The sequence below is a fragment of the Acinonyx jubatus genome, chromosome A2, assembly GCF_027475565.1.
Source record: "Acinonyx jubatus isolate Ajub_Pintada_27869175 chromosome A2, VMU_Ajub_asm_v1.0, whole genome shotgun sequence".
Classification (NCBI taxonomy): Eukaryota; Metazoa; Chordata; class Mammalia; order Carnivora; family Felidae; genus Acinonyx; species Acinonyx jubatus.
The window spans coordinates 88967636-88992167 of NC_069383.1; the positions used below are offsets into that span (position 1 = coordinate 88967636).

Consider the following 24532-nt stretch of genomic DNA (forward strand, 5'->3'; position numbering starts at 1 on the left):
AATGGATGTTCACACATGGCCAGTGTCCTTTTGTCTGCCGCCCCCCACATTCCACATTACGTTAAAACAAGTTTACGGCTTTGGGGGCACCTGGGTGGCTCAGTTGGTTGAGTGTCCGACTCTTCTGCTCAGGTCACGATCCCATGGTTCATGAGATCGAATCCCGTGTCAGGCTCTGTGCTGACAGCATGGAGCCTACTTAGGATTCTCTCTCTCCCTCTCTCTCTCTGCCCCTCCCCTGCTTGTACTCTGTCTCTCTCTCTCTCTCAAAATAAATAAAATAAAGCTTTAAAAATAAATAAATAAAACAAACTTAAGGCATCATATTGTTTCATCTGTAAACAGCCTATCTTTTCTTTTTTAAACATAATCACAATACCATTATCACATCTAAAAAGTCACTATTTGTTAATATAAAATATTCAGGGAGTGCTCAAATTTCCCTGATTATCTTGTGATTTCTTTTTATTCTTAGTTTGTTCAAATCAAGATCCAAGTAAGATCTACACACCGAATTCAGTTGAAATGTCTTGTCTTTTTGCATTTAGTTGAAATGTATTGTTTTTTTGAATCTATAGACTTCCTTGATCTTGTTTCTTTTTTCTTTGCTATTTATTTACTGAAGACCCTGGGCTGTCTGTCTTGCGGCGTTTTCAACATTCTGGGTTTTGAGACTGCATTCGCATGGTGTTGGTTAACATGTTCCTCTATTGTCTATAATTCCTGTAAGCTGATAGTTCTACCCAGAGCCTCGTCTTCATTATTAGCAATATCGAAAACTTCACTTACAAGACTGACAATTTCCATGACATGTCACTTATATGACATCTCACCACAGTGAGTAAGGCAGGTTTTAAATTCTCCTGAGGCAACAGAAAAGAGGATAACTATTTTGCGGCAATGTCAAGTCTAGTCCCTGTTGACTTTACAAAACACGTCTGGTCAGAATCCCTCATTAGCTCTATGATACCTGTCAACTGGAGCGTGTTAGGCTTCCCCTTGGTGCATGAACACGAGCCTGCACAGGTGGAAGGAACGTGCACTTGGGAGTCAGCCCTAGATTTGAATTCTGACTTTGCCTTTTAGGAAGCACACGCCTTTTCTAGTTACTTAATATTTTTTAGTCTCAGATTCCTCACATACGAGGATAATGTCTATCTCACCAGGCTGCTGAGATGCACTCATTGTGTGGTATGTGTTCAATAATTGCTTGTTTCTTTTACGGTGTAGGTTAAAAATGAGAATTTGTGTTCAAAACTACAAATGTATGGTTTGTTTAGAATCCAAATGTGAATATGGCATTTACCAGCTTTATAAATAATAGAGGTTTTCAAGTTAGCCTCAAGAAAGGACATACAGGGGCACCTGGGTGGCTCGGTTGATGAAGTGCCTGACTTTGGTCCAGGTCATGATCTCTCAGTTCGTGAGTTTGAGCCCCACGTCGGGCTCTGTGCTGACAGCTCGGAACCTGGAGCTGCTTCGGATTCTGTGTCTCCCTCTCTCTCTGCCCCTCCCCTGCTTACACTGTCTCTCTCAAAAAATGAATAAAACATTTAAAAAAATTTTTTAAAGGAATTCATACAGAAAGAGGAGGGAATATGAGAACAGGAAATATTCCTCTCTTCCGTCCTTCTTATACTGAGAAAATTTAGGAGGTTCTTCCCAAAGAAAGCATGACCCATTTCAGCCTAAAACTTTTGCTATTCTCTGAACTGTGCTGGCTTGAGAACATATTTCTTTTACCAAAAGATGAGTTCACAGCAAATGACTCAGAAACATATGGATGAAATTTCCCTTAAGCCACTCAGGGGATTTGAAATTAAGGGAAAGAGTACTTGGCAGAATGCATTTGGGGTTTTGCCAAACCCAAACCAACTGAGAAACAGTGAAGACACAAGGCAGATCTCGAATGCTGCCAAGTTTACCCATCATAGCAGGACAGGGATTTATAATCAGAGCTGCTCAGAAAAGCACTGCCTCACGGGTGGCAAAGGACAGAAAAGCCTTTGTCCTCACGTCTCCACGTGGCTGCTATGTCCCAAATGTGTGCACACCATGTTCATCATCAGGAACCTCAAAGCCACCTCTGTGGCTGCAGGTTCCTCTCTGCACTGAGTCCCTGACGTCTCTCCAGGCTGCTTTTGTTTCCAGGCCAGCCTGGATGCTTCTTACTGTGAATTCCTGAAGGAGAGAAAACAAGTCTTGGTGAGCCTTCTGGAGTGACGGTGAAGAGCTGTAAGTGGTGAAGTGTGACAGAGCAATTCCCTTCTCTGACAGACACTAGGGTTTTTTTGTTTGTTTGTTTTGTTTTTTTCAGTCACCTTTCCCTATTTCTCTGCTTTCCATGGGTTTCTTTGTCTGTAAGATGAAGGGACCGGATGAATGAGCTGTTTTCACACTGTGCTGCCTTGAGCCTTTTCAAGGCTTGCCTGGGCCCAGGGGACGACAGGGTGAGGAGACAGAGAAAGGGGCCTTCTTTGCAACGGGAAAGGGGCTCCAGCTTAAGATCAAGTGAACTTAGGGCTCTGGGGAAACAATTGAGCAGTCATGACACTAGACAGTGTCCTTTCCGACTAGACAGCCCCAGTGTCTTATGCCATTCTTCTCAGTCTCCACCCCTGCACCAAATATCACTAACGACGGGCACCAGTTTTTTTCTCCAGCATTCTTCAGAGGACTCCAGTGAGCTGGGCACAGTGAGCCGGGCATTTAGCAGTGAACAAAACACACCTGGTCCCCACGCCCATGGAGCCAACAGACTAGATGGGGAGGTTGACATCGAGCAAACAAATGCCTATGTAAATCTAAATCAAGATATATCCACCATGAGGGGCGGCTGGGTGGCTCAGTCGGTTAAGTGTCTGGCTCTTGGTTTCAGCTCAGGTCATGATCTCACGGCTTGTGAGTTCGAGCCCCACATCGGGCTCTGTGCTGACTATGCTGAGCCTGACTGGGATTCTCTGTCTCCCTCTCTTTCTCTCTGCCCCTCCCCTGCTCGCTCTCTACCTCTCTCCAAAAAAGATATATCCACCATGAAAGATAGGATCATGGTTGAAATTTGAGCAGGACTGGGGTTTGAGAGAAACTACAGAAAGCTTCCTGATCAAAGCCGCTCCCCCACCAGCCTGGCTTGCCACTTGCCTCTCTACAGAAATGCTAATCATTGTGAAGTCATCGAGGGTTTCCATGAAAAATATCCCTCTTGCACCTGACAAGGGAGGTCAAGGAACCCAGAATGCAGTGTAGCTGATGGAGGTACTAGCTGTTACTGCAGAAAGCCAAGAGGATGAACTTGAGAGAATAGACTGGGGCTTTAGGGGGGCAAGGATGGGAAGGTTTAGAGCTTGGTGGGCCCAAAGGGATATGAGGGATTCAGAAAGGAGGTGATCCAGAGTGCAAGAGAAGTCCATGTGAAGACTCCCTTCATGTAGTTCACTGTAGTGTCTAGAACTCTCGATGTCTTTTCCCCATTCCTCACTGAGTTTAATATGCTATGCGCAATAAGTGTTGACTCATGACTAAATCTTAATTCTATTACTGTTCTTTCTCTATCTAGCTCTTTCTCTTTATGCATTTTGTAAAGAGAAAAGGGATTAAAAAAATTTCTGGAGACATTTCCACGGTTCCTACTGTAGGTAAGGGGGCAGTGCTCACCAGTAATGGCCTGTGATGTGTCTGACCTCTGGTCTAGGAGAGGAGCAGCCAAGCAGGGGGGGCGGGGGGGGGGAGTGGGGTGTGGGGGGAGGCTGGTTTCTCATCTGAAAGAGTGAAGGCTCCTGTGGGGCACTAGATGGCAACATTTCTCCAAATCTAAGCTCAGCAAAGGCAAGGACCTGTTGACAGAAGGTCAACCCTGCACAACTGCTAGTCCCAATGCGTTCTGTGAAACCTGAACTTCTGGAGATGAGAGGTCTGAAGCCAGATCTGGTGGAAGGGGGGTCCCCAACAGCGCATCTCTCAGGCACAGTCTATACAGGGGTTCAGAGGTGTTAGCTATTATTTCTCCTACCGTTTTGCAACCACCATCTCCTCCACCATCACCCCCACTACTTAGTCACACAAGCTGCTATTAAATTTGTAGGTGCTGAAAATTAAAACTTCACGTCAACCGATTCCAGGAGAGATCTACCGAGAGATGCGTTTCTTTTCGTTTCCTTTTTTGCGTCTACATGCTACAAGTATATTAACAAACTGGTACCCGGCTTAGAAACGTAGGAGAGTTGCTTTAACGAAGAACGATTAGTATTTGACATACTAGTTTTTTGGTAGATAAGTAGTTGCTTCTTATCTACTTAACCAATTTTGAAAACAGGGCGTCCTTCTATGTGGACTTAAGGTACCCGCTGGAGTTTCATTTGCTGTATCAGTTTCTTTAGCACACTCTTTCTGCTTCGCAGCCCTGCCCCCACTCCCTAGGTCTTGTCCTGGCAACCTGTCACTGTATTTCAGTGTTTGTGTTGATAAACACCAGCTGACCCACGAAGAGTCAAAACAGACCACCCCACATAGAACAACATTTACTAAAGTGCTCATGCAATGGGCTGGTCAGATGAACTGTTCCTTGGGGACCGGAAATTGAACCTAGGTGAGCTTATGTGGAAGACCAGGAATCAGGGTGTTCAAGAGGATGAGGACGGCAAGGGGAAAGGGTGGCAATCCAGAGTTACAGAACCAAAAGTTGACAGTGGACCAGTTGGTTTAAAGCACATCTTTTGTGCTGTCAAGCCCCAGGGCGTCATAGCTACAACCTGACAGGTGCAGATTTTCCGCATAGGTCCGTTCATGGGTTCAATCAATACGTAATGATTAACTTCTAACATATGCCCAGTCTGGTTCCATGCTCCAGGGAGAGAGTTATGAGCAGGGCATGTGCCTTAAGGACACTCACACACCGGCAGAGGAGAAAAACAAAACAAATAAATTGCTAAATATAGTTCAGATTTGATAAGTGCCGATTTCTTTTCGGCAAGTTCAGGAAGAAGGAAGCAGGATTTGCACAGAGTGACAGATAATGGCATACGTGTGTGCAGCTGTGTGCGCATGTCCAATGGCTATTGTAGTTAGATTCATCAAGGAAGGCTGCTCAGAAAGGGTGACATTTGAACAGTAAGACCTGAAAGAAATGAGAAGGTAAGTCATGTGAGCGTCTCTGAGCTAACGTGAAGCTACACATTATTGTCATTATGAGCTATTATTATGAGCTCACTTTATTGTTATTATAAGTCAGTTTGGTCACGATGCTCTTAGGTTCCTGGTGGTGATGATAGCTATTGAAAGAGATTGACGTAAATAAGGGTGAACTGCTACCCTATAACTTTGCTCCCAGTTTGTTTTTTGTTTTGTTTTATTTTTAATATTTTATTTATTTATTTTGAGAGAGAGAGAGAGAGAGAGAGAGAGAGAGAGAGAGCAGGGAACAGGCAGAGAAAGAGAGAGAGAATACTAAGCAGGCTCCACACCAGCAGCGCTGAGGCTGACACAGGGCTTGAACTCATGAACCATGAAATCATGACCTGAGTTGAAACCAAGAGTCAGACACTTAATGGACTAAGCTACCCAGGCACCCCTCACTTTGCTCCCAATCTGTAAAGAGACCAATCTTCTACCAGATTTGGTAATGCATTACAGAAATTTATTAATAGGTGTTTGTTTGTTTTTTATTAATGGGTTCAAATAGTTTACATGAACTTTTGGTAAGCTCAATGGAGACTCAGATTTCTATTCTTTCAGGAGCTCTTACTACTGCCTTGTATGAGAGGGTCACTTGAAGTGGGGCAACAGCACCCCAGAGGCAGGATTCTGTTATACTGGGACTCAGCAACAGGTGGCCAGAGCTCCCCCTAACCAATGCACAGACACTGGACTGTACAGGACCAAGCTTCAGGGGCCATCCCTAAGCGTGCATATTTGTAATGGTTAATTTTGTGTCCACTTGGCTGGGCTATGGTGCCCAGCTGCTTGGGCAAACACCAGTCTAGATGTTACTGTGAAGGCATGTTTGAGATGTGACTAATGCTTAGATTAGTAAACTCTGAGTAAAGTAGATTACCCTCCATAATGTAGGTGGGCCTCGTCCAATCAGTTGAAGGACCTAACAGCGAAGACTGAGATACCCCAAAGAGGAAGAAATTCTGACTCCAGATGGCAAATAGAGAGTCTGTCTGAGTTTCCAGCCTTCAGACTCATCAGTTGACTCCAGAGTTACAACAATAACTCATTTCAATCGCCAGTCTCCCAGCCTGCCCTTTGAATTTTAGATTTACTACTCTCCACAATCATGAGAGCCAGTTTCTTAAAATAAATCTCAATCTACCTATATCTATATCTTCATCTCGTATTAGTTCTATTTCTTTGGAGAACACTGACTAATACAGATTCTGGTATTGGGGAAGTGGAATGCAGGTGTGACAGATGTCTTAAAATGTGAAAGTAGGGCACCTGGGTGGCTCAGTCAGTTGAACATTTGACTCTTGATTTTGGCTCGGGTCATGATCCCAGGATCGTGGGTCATGCCCTTTATTGGGCTCCATGCTGAGCGTGGAGCCTGCTTAATATTCATTCTCTCTCTCTCTCTCCCCCCCTCCCCCGCTCATATGTGCACTCTCCCTCTCTCAAATAAAAAATAATACATAAATAAATAAATAAAATGTGAAAGTGGCTTTAGAATGGGTAAGGATAGGGGGTGGACAAATTTAAAGCACAGGACAGAAAAAGCCTAGATCGCCTTGAGGAGGTCGTTGGTGGCGATGCGAATGTTAAAGGGGTTCTGGTGGGAGCTCAGGAAGAAAAGGGCCAGAGAGCCAGTTTCTGTCGTCCTAGAGAACACGCATATCATTGTGAGCAGAATGCTGCTAGAAATAGGATTGTTAATGGTGCTTCTGCTGAGATCTCAGACAGAATTTTGGACACAGACGCAGACACACATAGAGGGAAGATGTCTTGGAGACATGGAGAGGAGACAGCCATCGACAAGCCAAGGAGAGAGGCCGGGGACAGATGCTTTCCCTGCAGTCCTTAGAAGGAAACCACTCTGCCAACATGTTGATTTGGGATGAACCGAATGACAGTGAATATGTGCACACTAATACAGGGCTGTAAGCCTCAGGGGCTCCCTATGCCATTTGTCACCAGTCTGGGTCTCTGGGAGCAGGTGCCGAGACAGAGGTGGGGGTGGAAAATGTTTGTCATGGACCAAACCCTGTAAAAGCAGGGGAAGGAGCCAGCATCAGAAACAAACGCAAATGACATGAAACCAGTGAACAAATACGGCCAGCTAGTTCTGTTTCTTAAAAAAAGCTCAAAATCAAATATCAAGGAGTATAGATAATCTTTAAACATCATTTATACTTACTGTTTTAATGTTTATTTATATCTGAGAGAGAGCGCGCGCGCGCGCGCACACACAAGTGGGGGAGGGGCAGAGAGAGGAGGAAAAAGCAGGTTCTGCGCTGACAGCAGAGAGCCCAACGTGGGGCTTGAACCCACAGACTGCAAGACCAGGACCTGAGCTGAAGTTGGATGCTCAACTGACTGAGCCACCCAGGCACCCCTTCATTTATACTTATTATACTTGTTTCCCCTTACTAGTTTATCGAGAGTATGATGTCATTCGGTGTTTATCTACGTTCATATTAATGGAGCTCTATAGTCCACAAATTGAAGAAAATTATTAATGCTAATAACTTCATGTATTATGAATGCTAATCAAATAATAGTTATTATTAACTAATTAATAATAACTGCTTTATTTGAATCTTCTTCAGTTAGAAGGATTTCAATTCAGTACAATTTAAGGTAAATTCTTTAGAAAGGTGGGGGGAAGGAATCGAGACTGGGCAGAGGGAAAATATGCATGATGGTGTATATCCAAGGAGGCATCAGGCATCCCAATGTTGAGCGCTGGACTCAATGCTGCCTTCAGTGTTGTCTTGCATTGTGTCTAAATGGCTGGGACTTTATCCCTACTGGGGTCAGTCACTGGGTAAGGGCTGCTCCCAGTAGAGTGGCCGTGGGCAAGGAATTTCTCTACAGCTGAAGCTGACCCTGGAGGAGTGGGCGGCTGGAGATGCCCTCTGACCACACTCCTTACAGTAAGCCCTTCCTGGAAGAGGGACCTGGGCTACACATCTCCATGTCTCTACCATGCTGCTCATGGAACAGTGAAGGATGGCACAAGACCCAAATGTTATAGACAATCCACAGGTATCTTGAATACCTTTAATTTCACCAACAAGAATCCATTTCTTTTTTTTTTTTTTAAGTTTATTTACTTATTTTGAGAGAGAGAGAGCGTGCACGTACAAGCACAAGCAGGGGAGGGTAGAGAGAGGGGAGAGAAAGAATCCCAACCAGGCTCTGTCTGCACTATCAATGCAGAGTCCCATGCAGGGCTTGAACTCACAAACCGTGGGATCATGACCTGAACCGAAATCAACAGTCGGACGCTTAACTGAGCCACCCTGGTGCCCAGAGAGTCCATTTCTAATATTCATTGTACCTCTTACCAATGCACTAATTTAAACAATAAAACTCCATTTCTGACATTCACTATGCTAATTAACAAAGCCTCAGGTATTCAGTGAGACATCGATCATAAAAGCACTTGAGGTGACTATTTCTGGAGCGTGACTTTTCTGATAAAATATTAGCTGACTGCCCTAGAGTGGAATTTTCCATTAGAGCAACTGACGGCCCTTAGAGTAAAACCTCAAAGCTTAAATGAACCGGCACACACATCACATGACCGACTCTACCCTGTCAAATTCACAGACATCCTAACAATCCCCCATTTCAATACGCTTGTCTTCGTGGTCTTGGACACCGACCCATTTTGTCCAATCATACTGCTTTAGGGATTACTTTCTTACAAGAAACAGAAACACCTCAAACCGGTTTGAGTTTAATGGGGGTTAAAGGATTGGACACTGAGATTCGCAGGGAAGTCTCTTTGGGTCACTCCGAGCGGAACTGGGGTGTTGGGATCTCAAGCTTTCCCTGCCTCTCTCATGGGTGCACAGACTCTTCTCTCTGCTTTCATCTGAGTGTCTGCCTCTGTCTCCTGCTTCTCTTTCCCTTTCTACTTACTGATCAGCACACTTCCCCAATCTTTTTTTAAAGAGATTTTTATTTTTAAGGAATCTCTACACCCAACGTGGGGCTCGAACTTACAACCCTGAGATCAAGAGTCGCATGCTCTACCGACAGAGTCAGCCAGGTGCCTCACACTTCCCCCATCTTGATTCTATGTAACCACCATCACCTGACCATCTCCACATCTCTAAGGTCAATGCCTTGAAAGGAAAGAGAAAATATGACTGGCGCAGCCCTGTCTATGGCTTGGGGGCCTGTTCCAGACATCTGTGGCCAGGGGTGCTATGAGAGGGGTAAATGAAGCTTCTCCTTCCAGGGATCCTGGGAGGACGAATTCCTCCAAGAAGAGGATGAAGGTGCGAAGGCTCTGACCTTGGGGTGTCTCTGCCAAGCCCACCGACTGGTAGTGCAGTATCTTGCCAAAAAATCCTCTTATCTGCACGCTGTGTGTGCACACGCACATGTGCACATGTACGCACACAGGTACGTGCATGCATACCACATACATACGCGTAGTTGACTAAGCCAATCCACCAGTTACTGCCAAAGGCCGTACATTCAAATGGTAATATTCGAACGCACACAGAATATGTCTCCGTGACTAGGTCAATGAAGCAATGTCTTGTTCTCCCTCTCTAAAACCTCACCTGCTGCAAATACCACCTTCTCTGTTGTAATCCACATTCTGAGTCGAACCTTCCTCAATCATGGCCACTTCCACCACCTCTGGGCACTGCCCTGTCTGGAATGGTGGTGTCTCTCCCTCCTCACAGACCACCCATTGTCAAGGCTGTGAGTCATAGAACCCCGTTCTAGGTGGACTCTCCAGGGACACGTTGGTCTCCGTCCCATTTGTAACAATTAAACGTCAGCATAAGCTATCAACCCAGGGATTTGATTGATGAAAGCAGAGCTGTCCTTCAGCCTTGAGTACATAGAAACCTCAGACTGTTCTCAGTGTTTCCTTTTGTGCTTGTTTGCATCACCTGGGGTTTCCCAGGGACACTGGTGTGTCAACCAGCGTTATCAGCCAGGCACCCTTAAGCAGGCACAGTGATGAGGCGAAGAGAGCCCTGCGTCCAGCCTACCGGAGCTGCTTACTTCTGCCGAGGGCAGAGATGGGCAGCCCCTGCCCAGGCCCGACAGACGCTCTCATTCCCCATGCCCTTTCCCCCTCTCCCTGTACCCCTTTAACAGGGGTAGAGAAAATGCAGAAAAAAGTGGAGACATCTCAGGCAGAAAGGACCTTGCCAAATCGAAGACCTCAGAAACGCCAAAGAGAAAAGGCCTATTGTTCCTTCACAGACTCTCCCTTGTCAGGGTAGGAAGAGGGGAGATCTGAGTGAAAACCTATATTTACCTGACACTCTCCTCCCCACCTCCCCTCTCAAGTTCACATGCCTAGAGAACTTATAGACTGCCATGAATAATTAGTTAAGTGTTTGCTAGAATATTCTCTCATGAAAGCCTGTTGGAGAGGTGTCCCTAATGGAGGGCACTGAATAAAAAATTTCTTCTTTTCAGTTTTGCCTCAATCCAGCTGCTCTGGTGAATACCATGAAGTGCCAAGGGGTCCAGGCCTCTGTGATTAGGCTGGTAAGACTGCCCTTCCCACATGGCCAGGAGCCCTCCACCTATGGTAGGGCAGGGCCAGGGGGCTCTCTGGCTGCTGCCCTTTGTTGTCCCCAGGTGTCTATCTAGGTTTCTGGGTGATTCCACTGCCAACTTGGCCATAGAGCCCACACCCTTAAGAAGGGGCCCCGTGGCCCTCAGATCAGCCATTGCCCTTTAAGGGTCCCCTCGCTCGCTGCAGTGGCACCGGTCTGGCTGACCCCACGTCTGCTTTCACAGCCCCCCTTTCTGAGCCTTTGTCCTGGGAACCACCAGGGCTTGGGGCTCTTCTAATGTCCCCAGACAAAGCCCACAGCAAGCATTCATTTATCTTGCCTCTTTTCCCTAGGGTCAAGCTGGTAAGTGCCAGGTGGTCCATTAAGGAGATCCTTGAGCTTAAGACACCAAGCAGCCTGTCTCCTCACCCTTTGAGTCAGGAGCACCTAGACCCCAGAAACCTCTTCCATGCATTCCTTCTTGGTGACCGAACCCCAGCTGCTCAGTGATTGGCAGGGGGACTTCCTGTCAGAGCAGCAAACAACAAATAGAAACAAACAAACCAAACCAAACCAGATTTAATATCCATTCTCTTCCCCTACACCCCTCCCCACCACAAACACTGTTTGCAGTCACTTTTCTTTCCAGTGAATCTAGCGGGGAGGGTTGCGGGAGAGGCGGTAGGAGAGGGAGACACTGTTTCATCTGAGAGGCCTCATGTGCTATTTATGTATGTGGTTTTTCCGTGGAGTTCAATACTTAGGACACACGGGCTGTTCGTGCAGTGATTTGAAACCCAGGCTGTAAGCCCAAACTGCTCGGGTTTGAATCCTGGCTCCATCACTTTCTAGATTTGTAACCTTGGACTAGTTCCTGAACTTCCCCGCGGCCTGCTTTTCCCCAACTAGCAAAGTGGGGCATAGCATTCGTACGACAGTCTTATAGTGTTGATGTGAGGACTGAGTGACTTAATATATATTAAGCACGTAGGACAGGGTCTGGTACACAGAAGACACTGTATAAATGCTTGCTTTTCTTATTATAGATCACGTGATATTTCTGTTTCCATCACTATGAACTCGGTTATCACGGCTTATGAGTGTGGAGCAAATTTAACATATAACTTATTTATAATAAATACCTACTTCCAGAAAAGATTTAAAGTGTCTGAACAATGACAGTAATTAGAAAATCCATCCATGAGGGTCTTGTTTGTAGTTCTTTTGTAAAGGTTAAATAATTTTTTTAAGTTTATTTATTTTGAGAGAGAGAGAGAGCACGTGCACATGCATGACCACAAATAGGAGAGGGGCAGAGAATGAGGGAGAACGAGAATCCCAAGCACGCTGTCAGTGCAGAGCCCAATGTGGGGCGCGAACTCATGAACCGTGAGATCATGACCTGAGCCCAAACCAAGAGCCAGACACTTAACCGACTGATCCACCCAGGTGCCCCAAGGTTAAATAATTTTTCATCTGAGGGGGAAAGTGCCTTCTTTTTTGTTTATTTATGATTGCGGGGTGTGTGATGAAAAGCATCCCAACCCATGAAGCAGGAGATCTTGAGAAAGCTAATGGGAGCCGGGTGGTGCTCTGTGACTCGCTATGGAAGACAGGAATGCCCTTTCTGAATGGCTACAACTGCCAGGACTAGTCCCTTTCCATGGATGGTTCCTTTGATTCTCACACTCAGCTCTGCAACGGGGAAGGCACTGTTGTCCCCACCGTGCAGACGAGGAAGCAGGGTCAGGGGGGCTTAAGTCACCTGCCCAATCACACAGCAGGTAAGTGGGGGAGCAGGGTTCAAAGCCAGGTCCAATGCCAAAGCCGCTGGGCTGCCGGCTCTGCCCCCACCTACTTTGTGATTGAACAAGACACAGCTTCTTCAGGTTCTACTGAGGGAAAATGAGAGGAACTGTTACTGCCTGTCCCTTCACATCCGGAGAGGAAGGTAGGCCCCTTGCCTGGGCATCGAGCAGTTTAAGCTTGTGGAATTCATATCAACCTTTGACGTGCAATAGAGGCTGTAAACAGAGAGCCTGACGTTAATTCAAACGTTCATTAAGTGATTATTAACATTAAATTTAACAAATAAATGTAAACAGGGCTTTAATTGATTCCTGTGCTTGTAATTGGTGGTTCATTTAGAACTGTCTTCTGCGTGAGAACCTCTGTCTGGGATCTAGGGACGACAGGTTTACAGTCTCACCCCTGGTTTGAGCTCAGGTCCATCGTTTCTCTGCAGACACACTCATTTGGTTAAGAAGTTAATGGTGCCATGACACACACTGGGCTCCAGTCGTGAATCAAGCAGATGTGGGCCCTGCTTCATGGCACTTGTGGTCTAATGGGCTGTCAGCAAATGACATCATGAAGAAATACACAGTGAAGTGTGGTAAGAACCATCAGTATAAGAACTCAAGGTACTTGGAGGGAGGGTGACTAAGGAAGCTCTCTCTGAAGAGAGGCACTTAATTGGAGATCTGCAATTTGAAAGTGGATGGAAAAGTTCCAAACAGAGGAAACAGCATATGCAAAGGCCCTGGGCCAGGAAGTGCTTGGTATTCTTGAAGAGATACAAAGCCAGTGTGGCTGGAGGGAATGGGGGGAGGGGTTGCGTTGCTTGAGATGGGGGAGATAACAGGAAATATAGGGATGATGGAAATATTTGAAACAATACATGTGAATATAATCATTAAAATAGAGACTGAGGGAATACCCACAGGAAAAAAAAATGGTCTAGTTTGACAAATAACAAATAATTTCCAAGGGAAAAAATGGTAGAAGGGCACCTATGGATTAAGAGAGTTAAAAGACATACCAAGGATGTGGAGAAATTGAACACTCACACATTGCTGGTGGGACTGGAAAATGGTGCTGTTGACAGTGACAGCATTCCTGGAGGGTGGGACATGCATGGCATTAGGGAAATGCTTGCCCCCATTCTCACACACATCATTCACTTGCACCCTGAATGGTTTCTGTTATGGGTTGAATTTCCCCAAAATATATATTGAAGTTCTAACCTCCCATACTTTAGAATACAATTACATTAGTAGTAATCAGGGTTCTTTAGAGAAACTGAACCAACAGAATATCTGTCTTTCTATCCGTACCTCTCTCTCTTTCTCTATGAAATTGATTGATTTTGAAGAATTGGCTCAGGTCATTGTGCAGGTGTGGCAAGTCCAAAATCTGTAAAGACAGCTGGCAAGCTGGGGACCCAAGGAGGAGTTGCAGTTTGAGTCCAAAGGCAGGCTGCTGCTCTAATTTCTTCTTGCCTGGGGGAGGTCAGCCTTCTTTTTTTTTAATTAAAAAAATTTTTTTTAATGTTTATTTTTGAGAGACAGGTAGACAGACAGAGTGTGAGCTGCGGAAGGCAGAGAGAGAGGGTGGCAGAATCCAAAGCAGGCTCCAGGCTCCAAGCTGTCAGCACAGAGCCCGGTGCAAGGCTCGAACCCACAAACGGTGAGATCATGACCTAAACTAAAGTCGGACGCTCAACCGACTGAGCCACCCAGGCACCCTAGGAGGTCAGTCTTCTGTGAAGGCTTTCAAATGATGGGATTTACCCCCTACACACATTATGGAGAGGACTCTGCCTTACTCAAAGCCTACTGATTTAAATATTAATCTCAAGTAAAAAATACCTTCAGAGAAACATCTAGACTAATGTTTGACCAAATATTTGGATGCCATGGTCTAGTTCAGTCGACACATAAAATTAACTATCATGGTGACCTTGTTTGCAGATGTAATTAAGCTAAAGAGCAGTCTAGCATAGGCCCTGATCCAATATGATTGGTGTCCTTATAAGAGGGGAAATCTGGACACAAGGACAGACATGTACATGGGGTGAATGCGATGTGAGGATGAAGGCACCAATGGGGGTGATGGCACTAAACCCCCAGAAGCTAGGAGGGAAGCACAGAACAGATTTTTCCTCACCGCCTTCAAGAGGACCCAATCCAGCTGATAACCTTGATCTCAGACTTCCAGTCTCCAGAACGGTAGGATAATAAATTTCTGTTGCTGAAGCCCCCTAGTCTGTGGTTCGTGGTGGCATCAGCCTTAGCTTCCCATAAAGTATTTTTTGACCATAGGCAGAAGAATCTGAAAGAAGATGTGAGCAAGCAGCACCCATTTTTCCCTGTCTTATCTCCACCCACACCCCCCCTACTTTTGGACTAACAGATGAAACCCTTACCCTGAGTGGAGAGAGGAGAGCTGAAGGGGAAATGAGGCTATTGGATGCAGTGTGGAAGCTGTGCCTCTTCCCAGTGCCTCCACACTAGCCACTTCAGAGATGTGGGTGTGTCTGTTGGAGGCACACAGGAGCTCCTGTTGAGTTTGGAGATCTGAGAATGGAGAGGACCTGTTCCCCGGATGAAGTCCAGGGAGACCATAAGGGGCTTCATTGTTGTGTAGCAACAGTAGGGTAGAAATGGCAGCATGACATACAGGTCTAGAAGCTAGCCTGAGCTTCCTGTATGTCTGACAGGGTGTGGATGGCCATCTGAATATACCCAGGGCTCCTGAGTGAGACACAGAAAATATCTAGGAAGGAGCAAGCCCATGGGGCCTTGAGCCCAGAAGGAGGGAACACTATGTCAGAAGGCTGCAGCCCATGGACAGGAGTGCAGAAAACCTGGGAAGAGGTCTCGGAGACCAGGCAGGATGGGGGTACATCTGAAGCAGCAGGGCATCAAAGCACCAAGAAGTAGGTGCCCAGCCACCACCCTGATCCCAAGCCCTCGCCGCCATGTTGGCAAATATGAAAGGAGCTGGATATAAGTGTTAGTCTCAGGGATAAAGAGAAAGAGGGGGGACAAGGAGACAGAGGGGGAATAAAATGTTGATTGTGACTTAGTTATGAAACCAGAATGGCTAGGAAGTCACTGAAGCTGGGTAGGTTTAACTGAAAATAGTTGGGTGAGGTTTTCTATATCAGTTCAAATGAGAATTCAAGATGAAAAGTCTCATTTCATGGCGACACCTCCACACGTGCAGATTCATGCATATATACATTTGAAGGGCCTTTTAAGCACCTTTTGGCAGAGCTTTCTCTTCCTTCTTGACCACTATCTTCTCAGTCAGAGCTCCCCAAAGCTGGAGACCTCAGGTGTGCTGGCCCCAGCAAATTCTGTGATGACAGTGATAATCATGTCCAAATAGCCAGTGACTGACCATCCATTCCTGCTCTTCAGGCCCTTCCTCAGAACCGTGTCCAGCCACAGTTCTCTGCTTATTAGGCAGCCACTGTTCTGCATGCCTGACTTCTGTGGCAGAATGTCTATATTCTCACATTATATGTTGAGGGAGAGAGGCAGCAGCTTGGAACACTTAACTGGCACGTTCTAAGCATTGGTCAATGAAGTAGTCACAGCAGAAGGCATTATCTGCGCATGAAAGTGTTTTCTATGAAGTAACACACACATCAGTCACTTACTGCTGCTGGTGTTCTCTTCCTACTATTATTAACAACATTTTTAGAGTGGGAGAAAGGCAGCAGGACTCAGAACACAGAGGCTTGGCATCCGTCCATTCATGGTCCTCTGCTAACGGCTCATGAGCTAGGGCAAAACATTTGAACTGTTTTCTTACCTGGAAAATGCAAGGCTTGTATAATACTCAACTAGAAGATCTCTGTGGCCCTTTCAGCCTCTAAAATTCTATAGTTCTAACACAGTTTTTACATTTTCTAGTTGTTTGAGGCAAATATTGGAAAAAGATGTTCAACCTCACTCATGAGATGGGAAATGCAAATTGAAATAACACACTGGTTTTTTTACTTAACAGAACGGCAAAAAATAAAATGTCTGATAACACTGTGTGGGCAAGGGTTTGGGGGAACTCTCCCACATGCTCCCATGTTATTAGTAGGAGCACAAAATGAAACAGCCCTTTTGAGGAATATTTTGGTAATATCCATCAAGAGGTTAAAATCACATTTCCTTCAATTCAGCAATTCCATTTTTTGGAATTTAATCTACCGACATACCTTCACAGGTGTGATGTTAGGTATGTTCAAGGATATTTATTGCAGCATTATTTGTAGTAGAAAAGGATTGGAAACAAAGCAAACAACCATCAAAAGGGACATCCATATAACAGACAAGTATGCGGTTATTAAAAAGAATGAGGCTGCTCTACATGTACTGATATGTTAGAATTTCCACGATATAGGGGTGCCTGGGTGCTTCAGTCAGTTAAGTGTCCAACTTGAGCTCAGGTCATGATCTTGTGGTTCATGAGTTCGAGCCCCGCGTCGGGCTCTGTGCTGACAGCTCAGAGCCTGGAACCTGCTTTGGATTCTGTGTCTCCCTCTCTCTCTGCCTCTCCCCAACTCACCCTCTGTCTCTCTCTCTCAAAAATAAATAAACATTTAAAAAAATGTTAGAATTTCCACAATACAGTAAGATAAAAAAAACTAGGCCAAGTCCAGAGTATGTCATATGCTTTAATTTGTACTAAAGCATAGACTACGTAGATGAGTATATGTTTGCATATGCACAGACTGCCTCTAGAAAGATCACAAGATTCTGACAATAATGATTGCCTCTGAGGAGGGAAACAGTTTCTGGGGAACAGGAGTGGTCAGGAAGATTTACTTTTCATTAATTACTTTTACTTTTTTGAGCACTTGGACTAACTAAGAGGAGGACTATAGCTTGGGAAAGGGACTCTAAGAAGGCCAACAAAGGACAGTGGAGAAGGAGCTGGCTTCAAGGCAAAATTAGCTATTTGTCCACAAGAATGATCTGGCAGGCCAAGATGGCCACTAGATGCACAACGTTCCTCAAGAATGTCTGGGCCAAGAGCCAGTGTGGGTCATGTCCTTCACCATCAGGGGCCTTGCTATAATTCTTCCCCGTTTCAGCTCCCACAATAATCACACCATCATGATCAACCAAGCCACCTAGTGCTCCTCTGAAATGATGGGCATGAACCCCATGTGCCAGGCATCCCAGGATCCCCTGGGTCCAAGCTTGGAGTGGCTGAAGAAACTGTTGAGTGTCTCTGTTGATAGGGAAGAGGCCCCCTTACCTGGGGCCCCCAGTAAAAACTGGTTGGTTTTTTCCCAACCACAGGAAAAAAAAAAAAAGAGAAAGATCTGGCAGAGTTACCATATGACCCACCAATGATATACTCCTGGGTATTTATCTAAGAGCAATGAAAACATATGTCCCTGCAAAAATTTATACGAGTGTTCATAACAGCATTATTCATAATAGCCAAAAAGTAGAAAAAAACCCAAATGTCCACCACTGATGAATGGACAAAGTAAATGTGGGATGTCCATACCATGGAATATTATTCAGCAATAAGACAAAATGAAGTAAAGGATTCATGCTACAGTAGGGATGAATCTTGAAAACATTTTGCAAGGTGAAAGAAGCCTGTCAAAAAGGCCACATAGCATGTGATTCCATTCATATGAAATGTCCAGAATAGGAAAGTCTAGAGGCAGAGTCTATAGAGGTCACTGGAGCTGTGGGAGGGAGCTGGTGGGAAATGGGGAGTGGGTGCTATAGGGGTTGGGGTGATGGAAACGCTCTCAAGTTTATTATGGTGATAGCCACGCAACTCTGTGAATATACTTAAAAACCACTAAATTGTACGTTTTATTTTATTTTTAAAGTTTATTTATTTATTTTGAAAGAGAAAGAGCACACGTGTGCTCATGCACACACACAAGCCAGTAAGGGGCAGAGAGAGGGAGAGAGAGAGAATCCCAAGCAGGCTCCCTGCTGTTAGCACAGAGCCAGATGTGGGGCTCAATCCCATGAACCATGAGGTCATGACCTGAGCTGAGATCAAGAGTTGGACACTTAACTGACTGAGCCACCCAGGTGCCCCTGAATTGTACATTTGTAATGAGTGCACTGTGTGGTATATGAATTGTATCTCAGTAAAGCTATTATAGAAAATAAGAATGATCTGGAGTTTCCCAGAAGTGAGAGCCGAGCCCAGGCCCATGGTGACCAGAGTTCTGTTCCCTAGAGTCAGGTGGGGCTAAGCTAAGGGAAGTCATGCTCATTCACTCCTCTACCCCAGGGCCAGGGCAGAGGCCCCACCAGTGGGTCCTGAGGGCTGCAGGGTGGCAGAATATGTCACCCCAACATATGACTGTAGGATTTCAGGACATACCATCCCTGGAAATGCAGCTTCGGCATATTGATCATTTTGATCTGAGGGCACTTTGAAAAACAACAAATGCAGGGCAAGGATTTCTTTGAATTCTCCTCATCTGCCTAAAGACAGATCCTCCAAAGCACCCCAAATGTCATAAATCACCTCCATGGGAGTCCCATCAACTCCATCAAGTTCGACTCTTATCACAGGGGAGGAGACTAGAAGTCAACACTACACCACACAAAGTCGGTCACCAACTATCATACCTCTCATCCATTCTTCTAAGGAAGGGCTCATTCATCTTTCTGAAAAATCTATTTCTCTTCCCTACGATCACGTACATCCCTCTTCCCCTTTCCTTATTAAGATGGTATTTAACCCTGAATTCTAAGCACCCTTGGGGACTTACCCATTTCCGCCTGGTTATCTCCCATGTATCCAGGAGGTATATACATTAATAAACTTCTGTTTGTTTTTCTCTTGTCAATCTTTTATTACAGGGGTCTCAGCCAAGGGCTCACAAGGGTCGAGGGAAATTATTCTTCCTTTTCTGCAGGGCCTCGGCCTCAGATGAGCCCCTCCCATGCTGTTCAGGGCCGGGAGGGAGTGTTCCGGGGCTTCTGGAATGAGGAGGGCTGTGGCACTTCTTTGTTGCCTCCTCCGAAGGCTGAGGGGCTCTCACGCGTCTGGGGTGGGGGAGTGAAGGGCACAGCGCAAGGGAATAGAAAGCAAATCCAGTAATTTCCCCATTTCTGAGCACATCTGGCACAGTGCTAAACGCAAAGCAGTTGGGAAGCAGTGAGACTGAAGACCTTCTCTGGCCCCGGAAAGCTTGCCAGTACTGACTGGACAGCGATGGTGAGAGCACTGGGGAGCGTGGTGTAAAAGAGAGGTGCCCGCCGCCATGGTGGCCCCGCACGGAAGACACAGGAGGGCTGATGTCCACACCTACAAGGAGCCGCAGGCCATCAGCATGGCCACCGTTGCTGCAAATGTGTACTCGGCCTCGAAGGCTCTCTTCCTAAGGGGGACCTGCCATTCAGGGGTGCTTCAGTGGGGGATACTGGGTGCCATGTCCCTGAACCTGGCTCCCAGAAGCCAACAGTTCCAGTCCTGGATGAACAGGAGTCATGGACAGAAACCCCCCCTCCAGTGATAGAAAGGTGACCAGTGGTCACTGGCTGCCTCCCACCCCGCCCCGTGCCCATGGAAATGCTGAGGGAGCTCATCTGTTAAAAATGCCTCTCTGCCTCACCTCGTCTATGTTTCAATGGCTGATGTAAGGGTTTCTGGGCTGCGAACAATTAATCTGTGGGAAAGCATGCTCCAAATTCTAAGTCAACAAATCTTTGGAACACAACTTCCTTGCTGGCAAATTAGACTCTCACAGTAACTGGGACCCAGAAGAGTTGCTTTAAATACCTGAAGGGCCCAAACCACTGCTGGGCCAGACACAACGTGGGAGAAGGCTCTGAAGGTCTTTCATGCAGGGGAGCCTGCTCCAAGTGTTCCAGACCCGTCCAGGAACTTCTTTCATATCACCTGACTCAGACCCTGGTGGGACCAGGAGGACTCAGGCACAGGAGACTCAGGCACAGGGACTCAGGCACAGGGACTCGGGGTCCTGCCTCCAGGGGATTCTGGCTCAGCTGTGTCCCTGGGACCAGACCTCGTGCTTCCAGAAGAAGACATGAGCTTACGAACAGATCACAGAACACCCTAGTGGCAGAAACAACCTCAGGACTGAAAACAGAAGCTGTAATCACAGAACAAACCCACAACAAGTTCCAAAATCTGAGGGGTGCCTGGGTGACTCAGACAGTTAGGTGTCCAACTCTTGATCTTGGCTCAGGTCACCATCTCACGGTTTGTGAGCTCGAGCTCTGTGCCGGGCTCTGTGCTGAAAGGCCTGCTTGGGATTCTTCCCCTTCCCCTCCCCCACCCCTCCCCTGCTCTCTCTCTCTCTCTTAAAATAAATAAATAAACTTAAATCTTTTTCCCCCAAAACCTGACCCTTATGATCCCTGGACCAGGAAGGAAGTGGAGATTCTCCATATCCTGGTGAGAACGGCAACATGAGGAATGCTGTGCAGTCAGGCTGAAAATTAAACAGATGTGAGTTTCTTTAATTCAAAGGCTTAATTATTCTGACGTTTTCCATAACTTCATCTGAGCCATCACTTCAGCTTTAATTATGCATAATGAAATGGATTATTTACAGTAACTAATATGACAGGAAAAACTGAGAGGTGAGAATTGGTAACTTGGCAACTACTAACTCGTATGTTTTCAAGCCGTGTTTATTGAGTACCTACTATGTTTTAGCCTTTGCTGCTGTCCTGGAGATGTCCTATTGGGAAAAAAATAGCATCACTGGAGCACATGCACAGGCCAGTGTCTTTCCCTTCATTATCTTACGTGAGGCTTGCAAGAATGCTGCACGACAGGGATTATTCTCCCTGATTTATACGGGTGCAACTGAGATTCTGGAAGGAAGGTAATTTGCCTAAGGTCACACAGAAAAACCTATGGTGTTATGTTGTTTTTTGCCATCTACCTATTTCAGACAGGAACTTACATGCTGACATTCCGAATCTTACTGCCTTGTACAGGAAAAGTCAACTTTTCCTAAGGGAAAAGTTGCTTGTTGTGTTAAGCAGGACAGCGGGAGCAGGGGTACTTTTGGGAAATTAACCTGACAGTTTCCTGTAGGACGCACTGGCTGCTATTGAGATGGTCCAGGTCAGAGGCCAGGACCTTAAACCAAAGCGGTGGCAGCAAAATTGGGAAAAGAGGCTGCAGGCGGCCCTGTGGTGTCTGGAAGGAGCTTGACGAAGGCTTGCATGTGGTGGAAAGGAAGGACGCCAGCCTCGCCGCCCTGGGTTTGGGAAGCAGGAGAGGCGAATGTCAGCCTGACCACTGACTGGCAGCTTGACCAGGGGCAGGTCACTTAGCCTTATGAGTCCTCGTCTCCTTGTGCCCAGAAGAGGCTGCAAGCAGTTCATAGAGCAACCTCGGTTCAGGGGCGTATGAACTAACACGTTTACTGGCCTCCATTAAATCTCCCTTAAGGTCTTTCTTCCAGGTCACTTCTATTATTCAGTCCATCATAGACTTTACTTCCATCTCAAACTTGACTTAAGTTTCTTTCTTTTTTTTTAATGTCTATTTATTTGACAGAGAGAAAGAGAGAGACAATGTGAGGGGGGGAGGGGCAAAGAGAGCGAGGGAGACACAGACTCCGAAGCTGCCTCCAGGCTCTGAGTTGTCAGCACAGAGCCCCATGTGGGGCTCAAACCCATGAGCTGAGATCCTGACCTGAGCTGAAGTCGGATGCCTAACTGACTGAGTGCCCCAGGAGCCCCAACTTGACTCAAGTTTCATTTCAAGGTTGTTGAAGCCGGAGCTGGGATTCTGAGAGTTTGGGGCCTGGACATGAGGTGTGGTCAGGCCTCCTCCCTTTGTGCTGGGGCAGGATTCCGAGGAGGTGGAGGGAAAGGGATGTGTGAGTCCCCCTAGCTGGCCTCGTTCTGTCTCTCTCGATTGGTTGTGGCCTTCCTCGGGCTCATACTGACTAACTGGCCAGGGGTGACCTCCGAGTAGCCAAATGCTGGTTTACTTGTGGGGAATGCCCCCCCCCCCCACTCGGGCCACCAGCCTTGGGCTGCTGGGCCCCCTCCTGCCACAGGCAGTTCTCGGGTGTGAGGAGCAGGAGGGAGGGTCTAAGTCTGGCTTCCTTTCGCTATGTCAACTACTGTTCTCACTGCACCACACCGAGAGGTCGGGCCGCGCCAGCCCCACACTTGTCCTGCCGCTGCTCCTCCTCTGAACTTCTCTGGACTCCAGCCCGACTGTGTTTTGCTCACCACGCCTTGGAGCCTAGCATGGGGCCACATGGGGCATGAAAGCACCATATAGGGCAGCACCTGGCCCCAAGGGATGGGCCACATCACTCCCAGTGGGCGGAAGTCTGCCTCACTACTCCAGGAATCTTCGTCCACAAACCACGTTGAGGGCTAGAGGGACGGTGGTTATGGATGCAGTCAAAGGGCCAGGTCTATCGCAGCCAGTCTGCCTTGAGAAGGGTCTGGTCCCAACTCAGAGCCCTACTCATCAATTCAGGGCAGCAGAAAAAGTCCCAATTCACTACCCTGCCTCCAAGGATGACAAGATGCCTGGGGAGCCTGGGTGGTTCAATTAAGTGTCTGACTTCGGCTCAGGTCGTGATCTCGTGGTTTGTGAATTTGATGAGTTGGAGCCCCACGTCGGGCTCTGCACTGACAGCAAGGAGCCTGCTTGGGATTCTCTCTCCCTCTCTCTCTGTCCCTCCCCTGCTTGCCCTCTCTCTCAAAATAAAAAGAAAAATTTAAACATTTTAAAAATTAAAAAAGAAAAAGAATGATAAGACATCTGGTTATAGGGCGGCTGAGACTATCATGGATGTCTATGCGTATGCCCAGCTTTTAGCATCATCTCTGTGTCTCTGCTTTCTTTGCTCTTTCCACTTCTCTTTTGGGCTCTCTGTCAAGACACACGGTGGGTGTAGAATTTTAAGAGGGACTCTGAGCTCACCAGGGCTGGCTGGTTGGCCTCTTGGGTAACCATGCGGTCACAGAAGCAGGTAATCAAAGAACAAACAGTCCTGTGGTGTTTAGTCTCCCCGAGCTACCACCAAAGCCTCTGTTTGCTTTCTCACATGGCAACAAAGCCAGGAAGGGAAGATGAGTGGCATTTGGAATAAATGTTGGGTCTCCGGCAGGATTCAGCTACTGGGTAATATCCTGGAAGTGCATACAGAAGTGAACTATCCAGTATGCAGGGGGCAGTTTTTCTTCTGGTTCTCCTGGATGCCATGTCAGGTAGGAGCTCCATTTTGTCCCTTGTTTGGGCTGCTCTCTGTTTGCATGATACCACTGAGTGATAACGTCCCTGAGGAGGAAATTGCATCTGGGAGGTCTTGCTCAATGGTGGGCTTATTGGCACTGGCGAACGAGATAATGCAATGATGGGGAGCCTGAGGAGGCTGGGCAGGTGCTCTGGGAAGGGGGCACACCAAAAGAAGCTACAGTCTAGTCTCCAGTCTAAAGTCTAGTCTCTGTGCAGACTTCATTTCCTCCCCTTGGTAACTGGCCTGTGCCTGTCCTTCCAGGGTGTAAGGTTGGAAGAATGGTTTTCACTACAGAGCTTTGTGCGTATGTCAAGTCAGTCTTTGTGGAGACTCTGGCCTTTCTCTGGAGTCTTGTGGGGGCAACTTGAAGTTGGCAGATCATCCTATGGGAAAACTGAGGTATCAAGGGGCCATTGTCTTCATCTTGAGCAAAGACAATGTCTTCGGATGAAGCACCAAGGATTGAACCTACTGCTTCTTGTAGTCCCTCTTCCTTATTCAAGAGCTTCAAGAATCCCGGGTGATCTCTTTAATGTTGTCAGCTTGGATTATGGAAATTGAGCTTTTTAAATTAAATCTTATTTTTGAATAGGTAGTATATGCAGAATGTGTGGAATTCAATCATGTGAAATTTGCAGATTAATTTAGGGATAATTTACATATTTGATGAGTTATGCAGGAACACACTGAGAGGAGTGGCAAATGCTTAGTAAATGGTAATGCTTATTACGTATGATGTGAGCCTTCCTGTTCAACTGTTCTAGACAGTTGTTTAAGTCTTTGTTTTCCTCCAGATTATTTTAAGATTTCC

The 24532-nt window shown here is 46.5% G+C and overlaps 1 protein-coding gene across 1 annotated transcript in view; it reads left to right on the forward strand.

The window, feature by feature from the left end:
- The first annotated feature begins 23573 nt into the window (after window positions 1–23573).
- The window catches only part of CDHR3 (cadherin related family member 3), a 64577-nt gene continuing 63618 nt past the window's right edge, over window positions 23574–24532 (forward strand). The window contains exon 1 of the mRNA XM_053218616.1: window positions 23574–23692. Coding sequence (XP_053074591.1) covers window positions 23647–23692 — 46 coding nt within the window. The 5' untranslated portion in view covers window positions 23574–23646. The remainder of the gene's footprint in view (window positions 23693–24532) is intronic.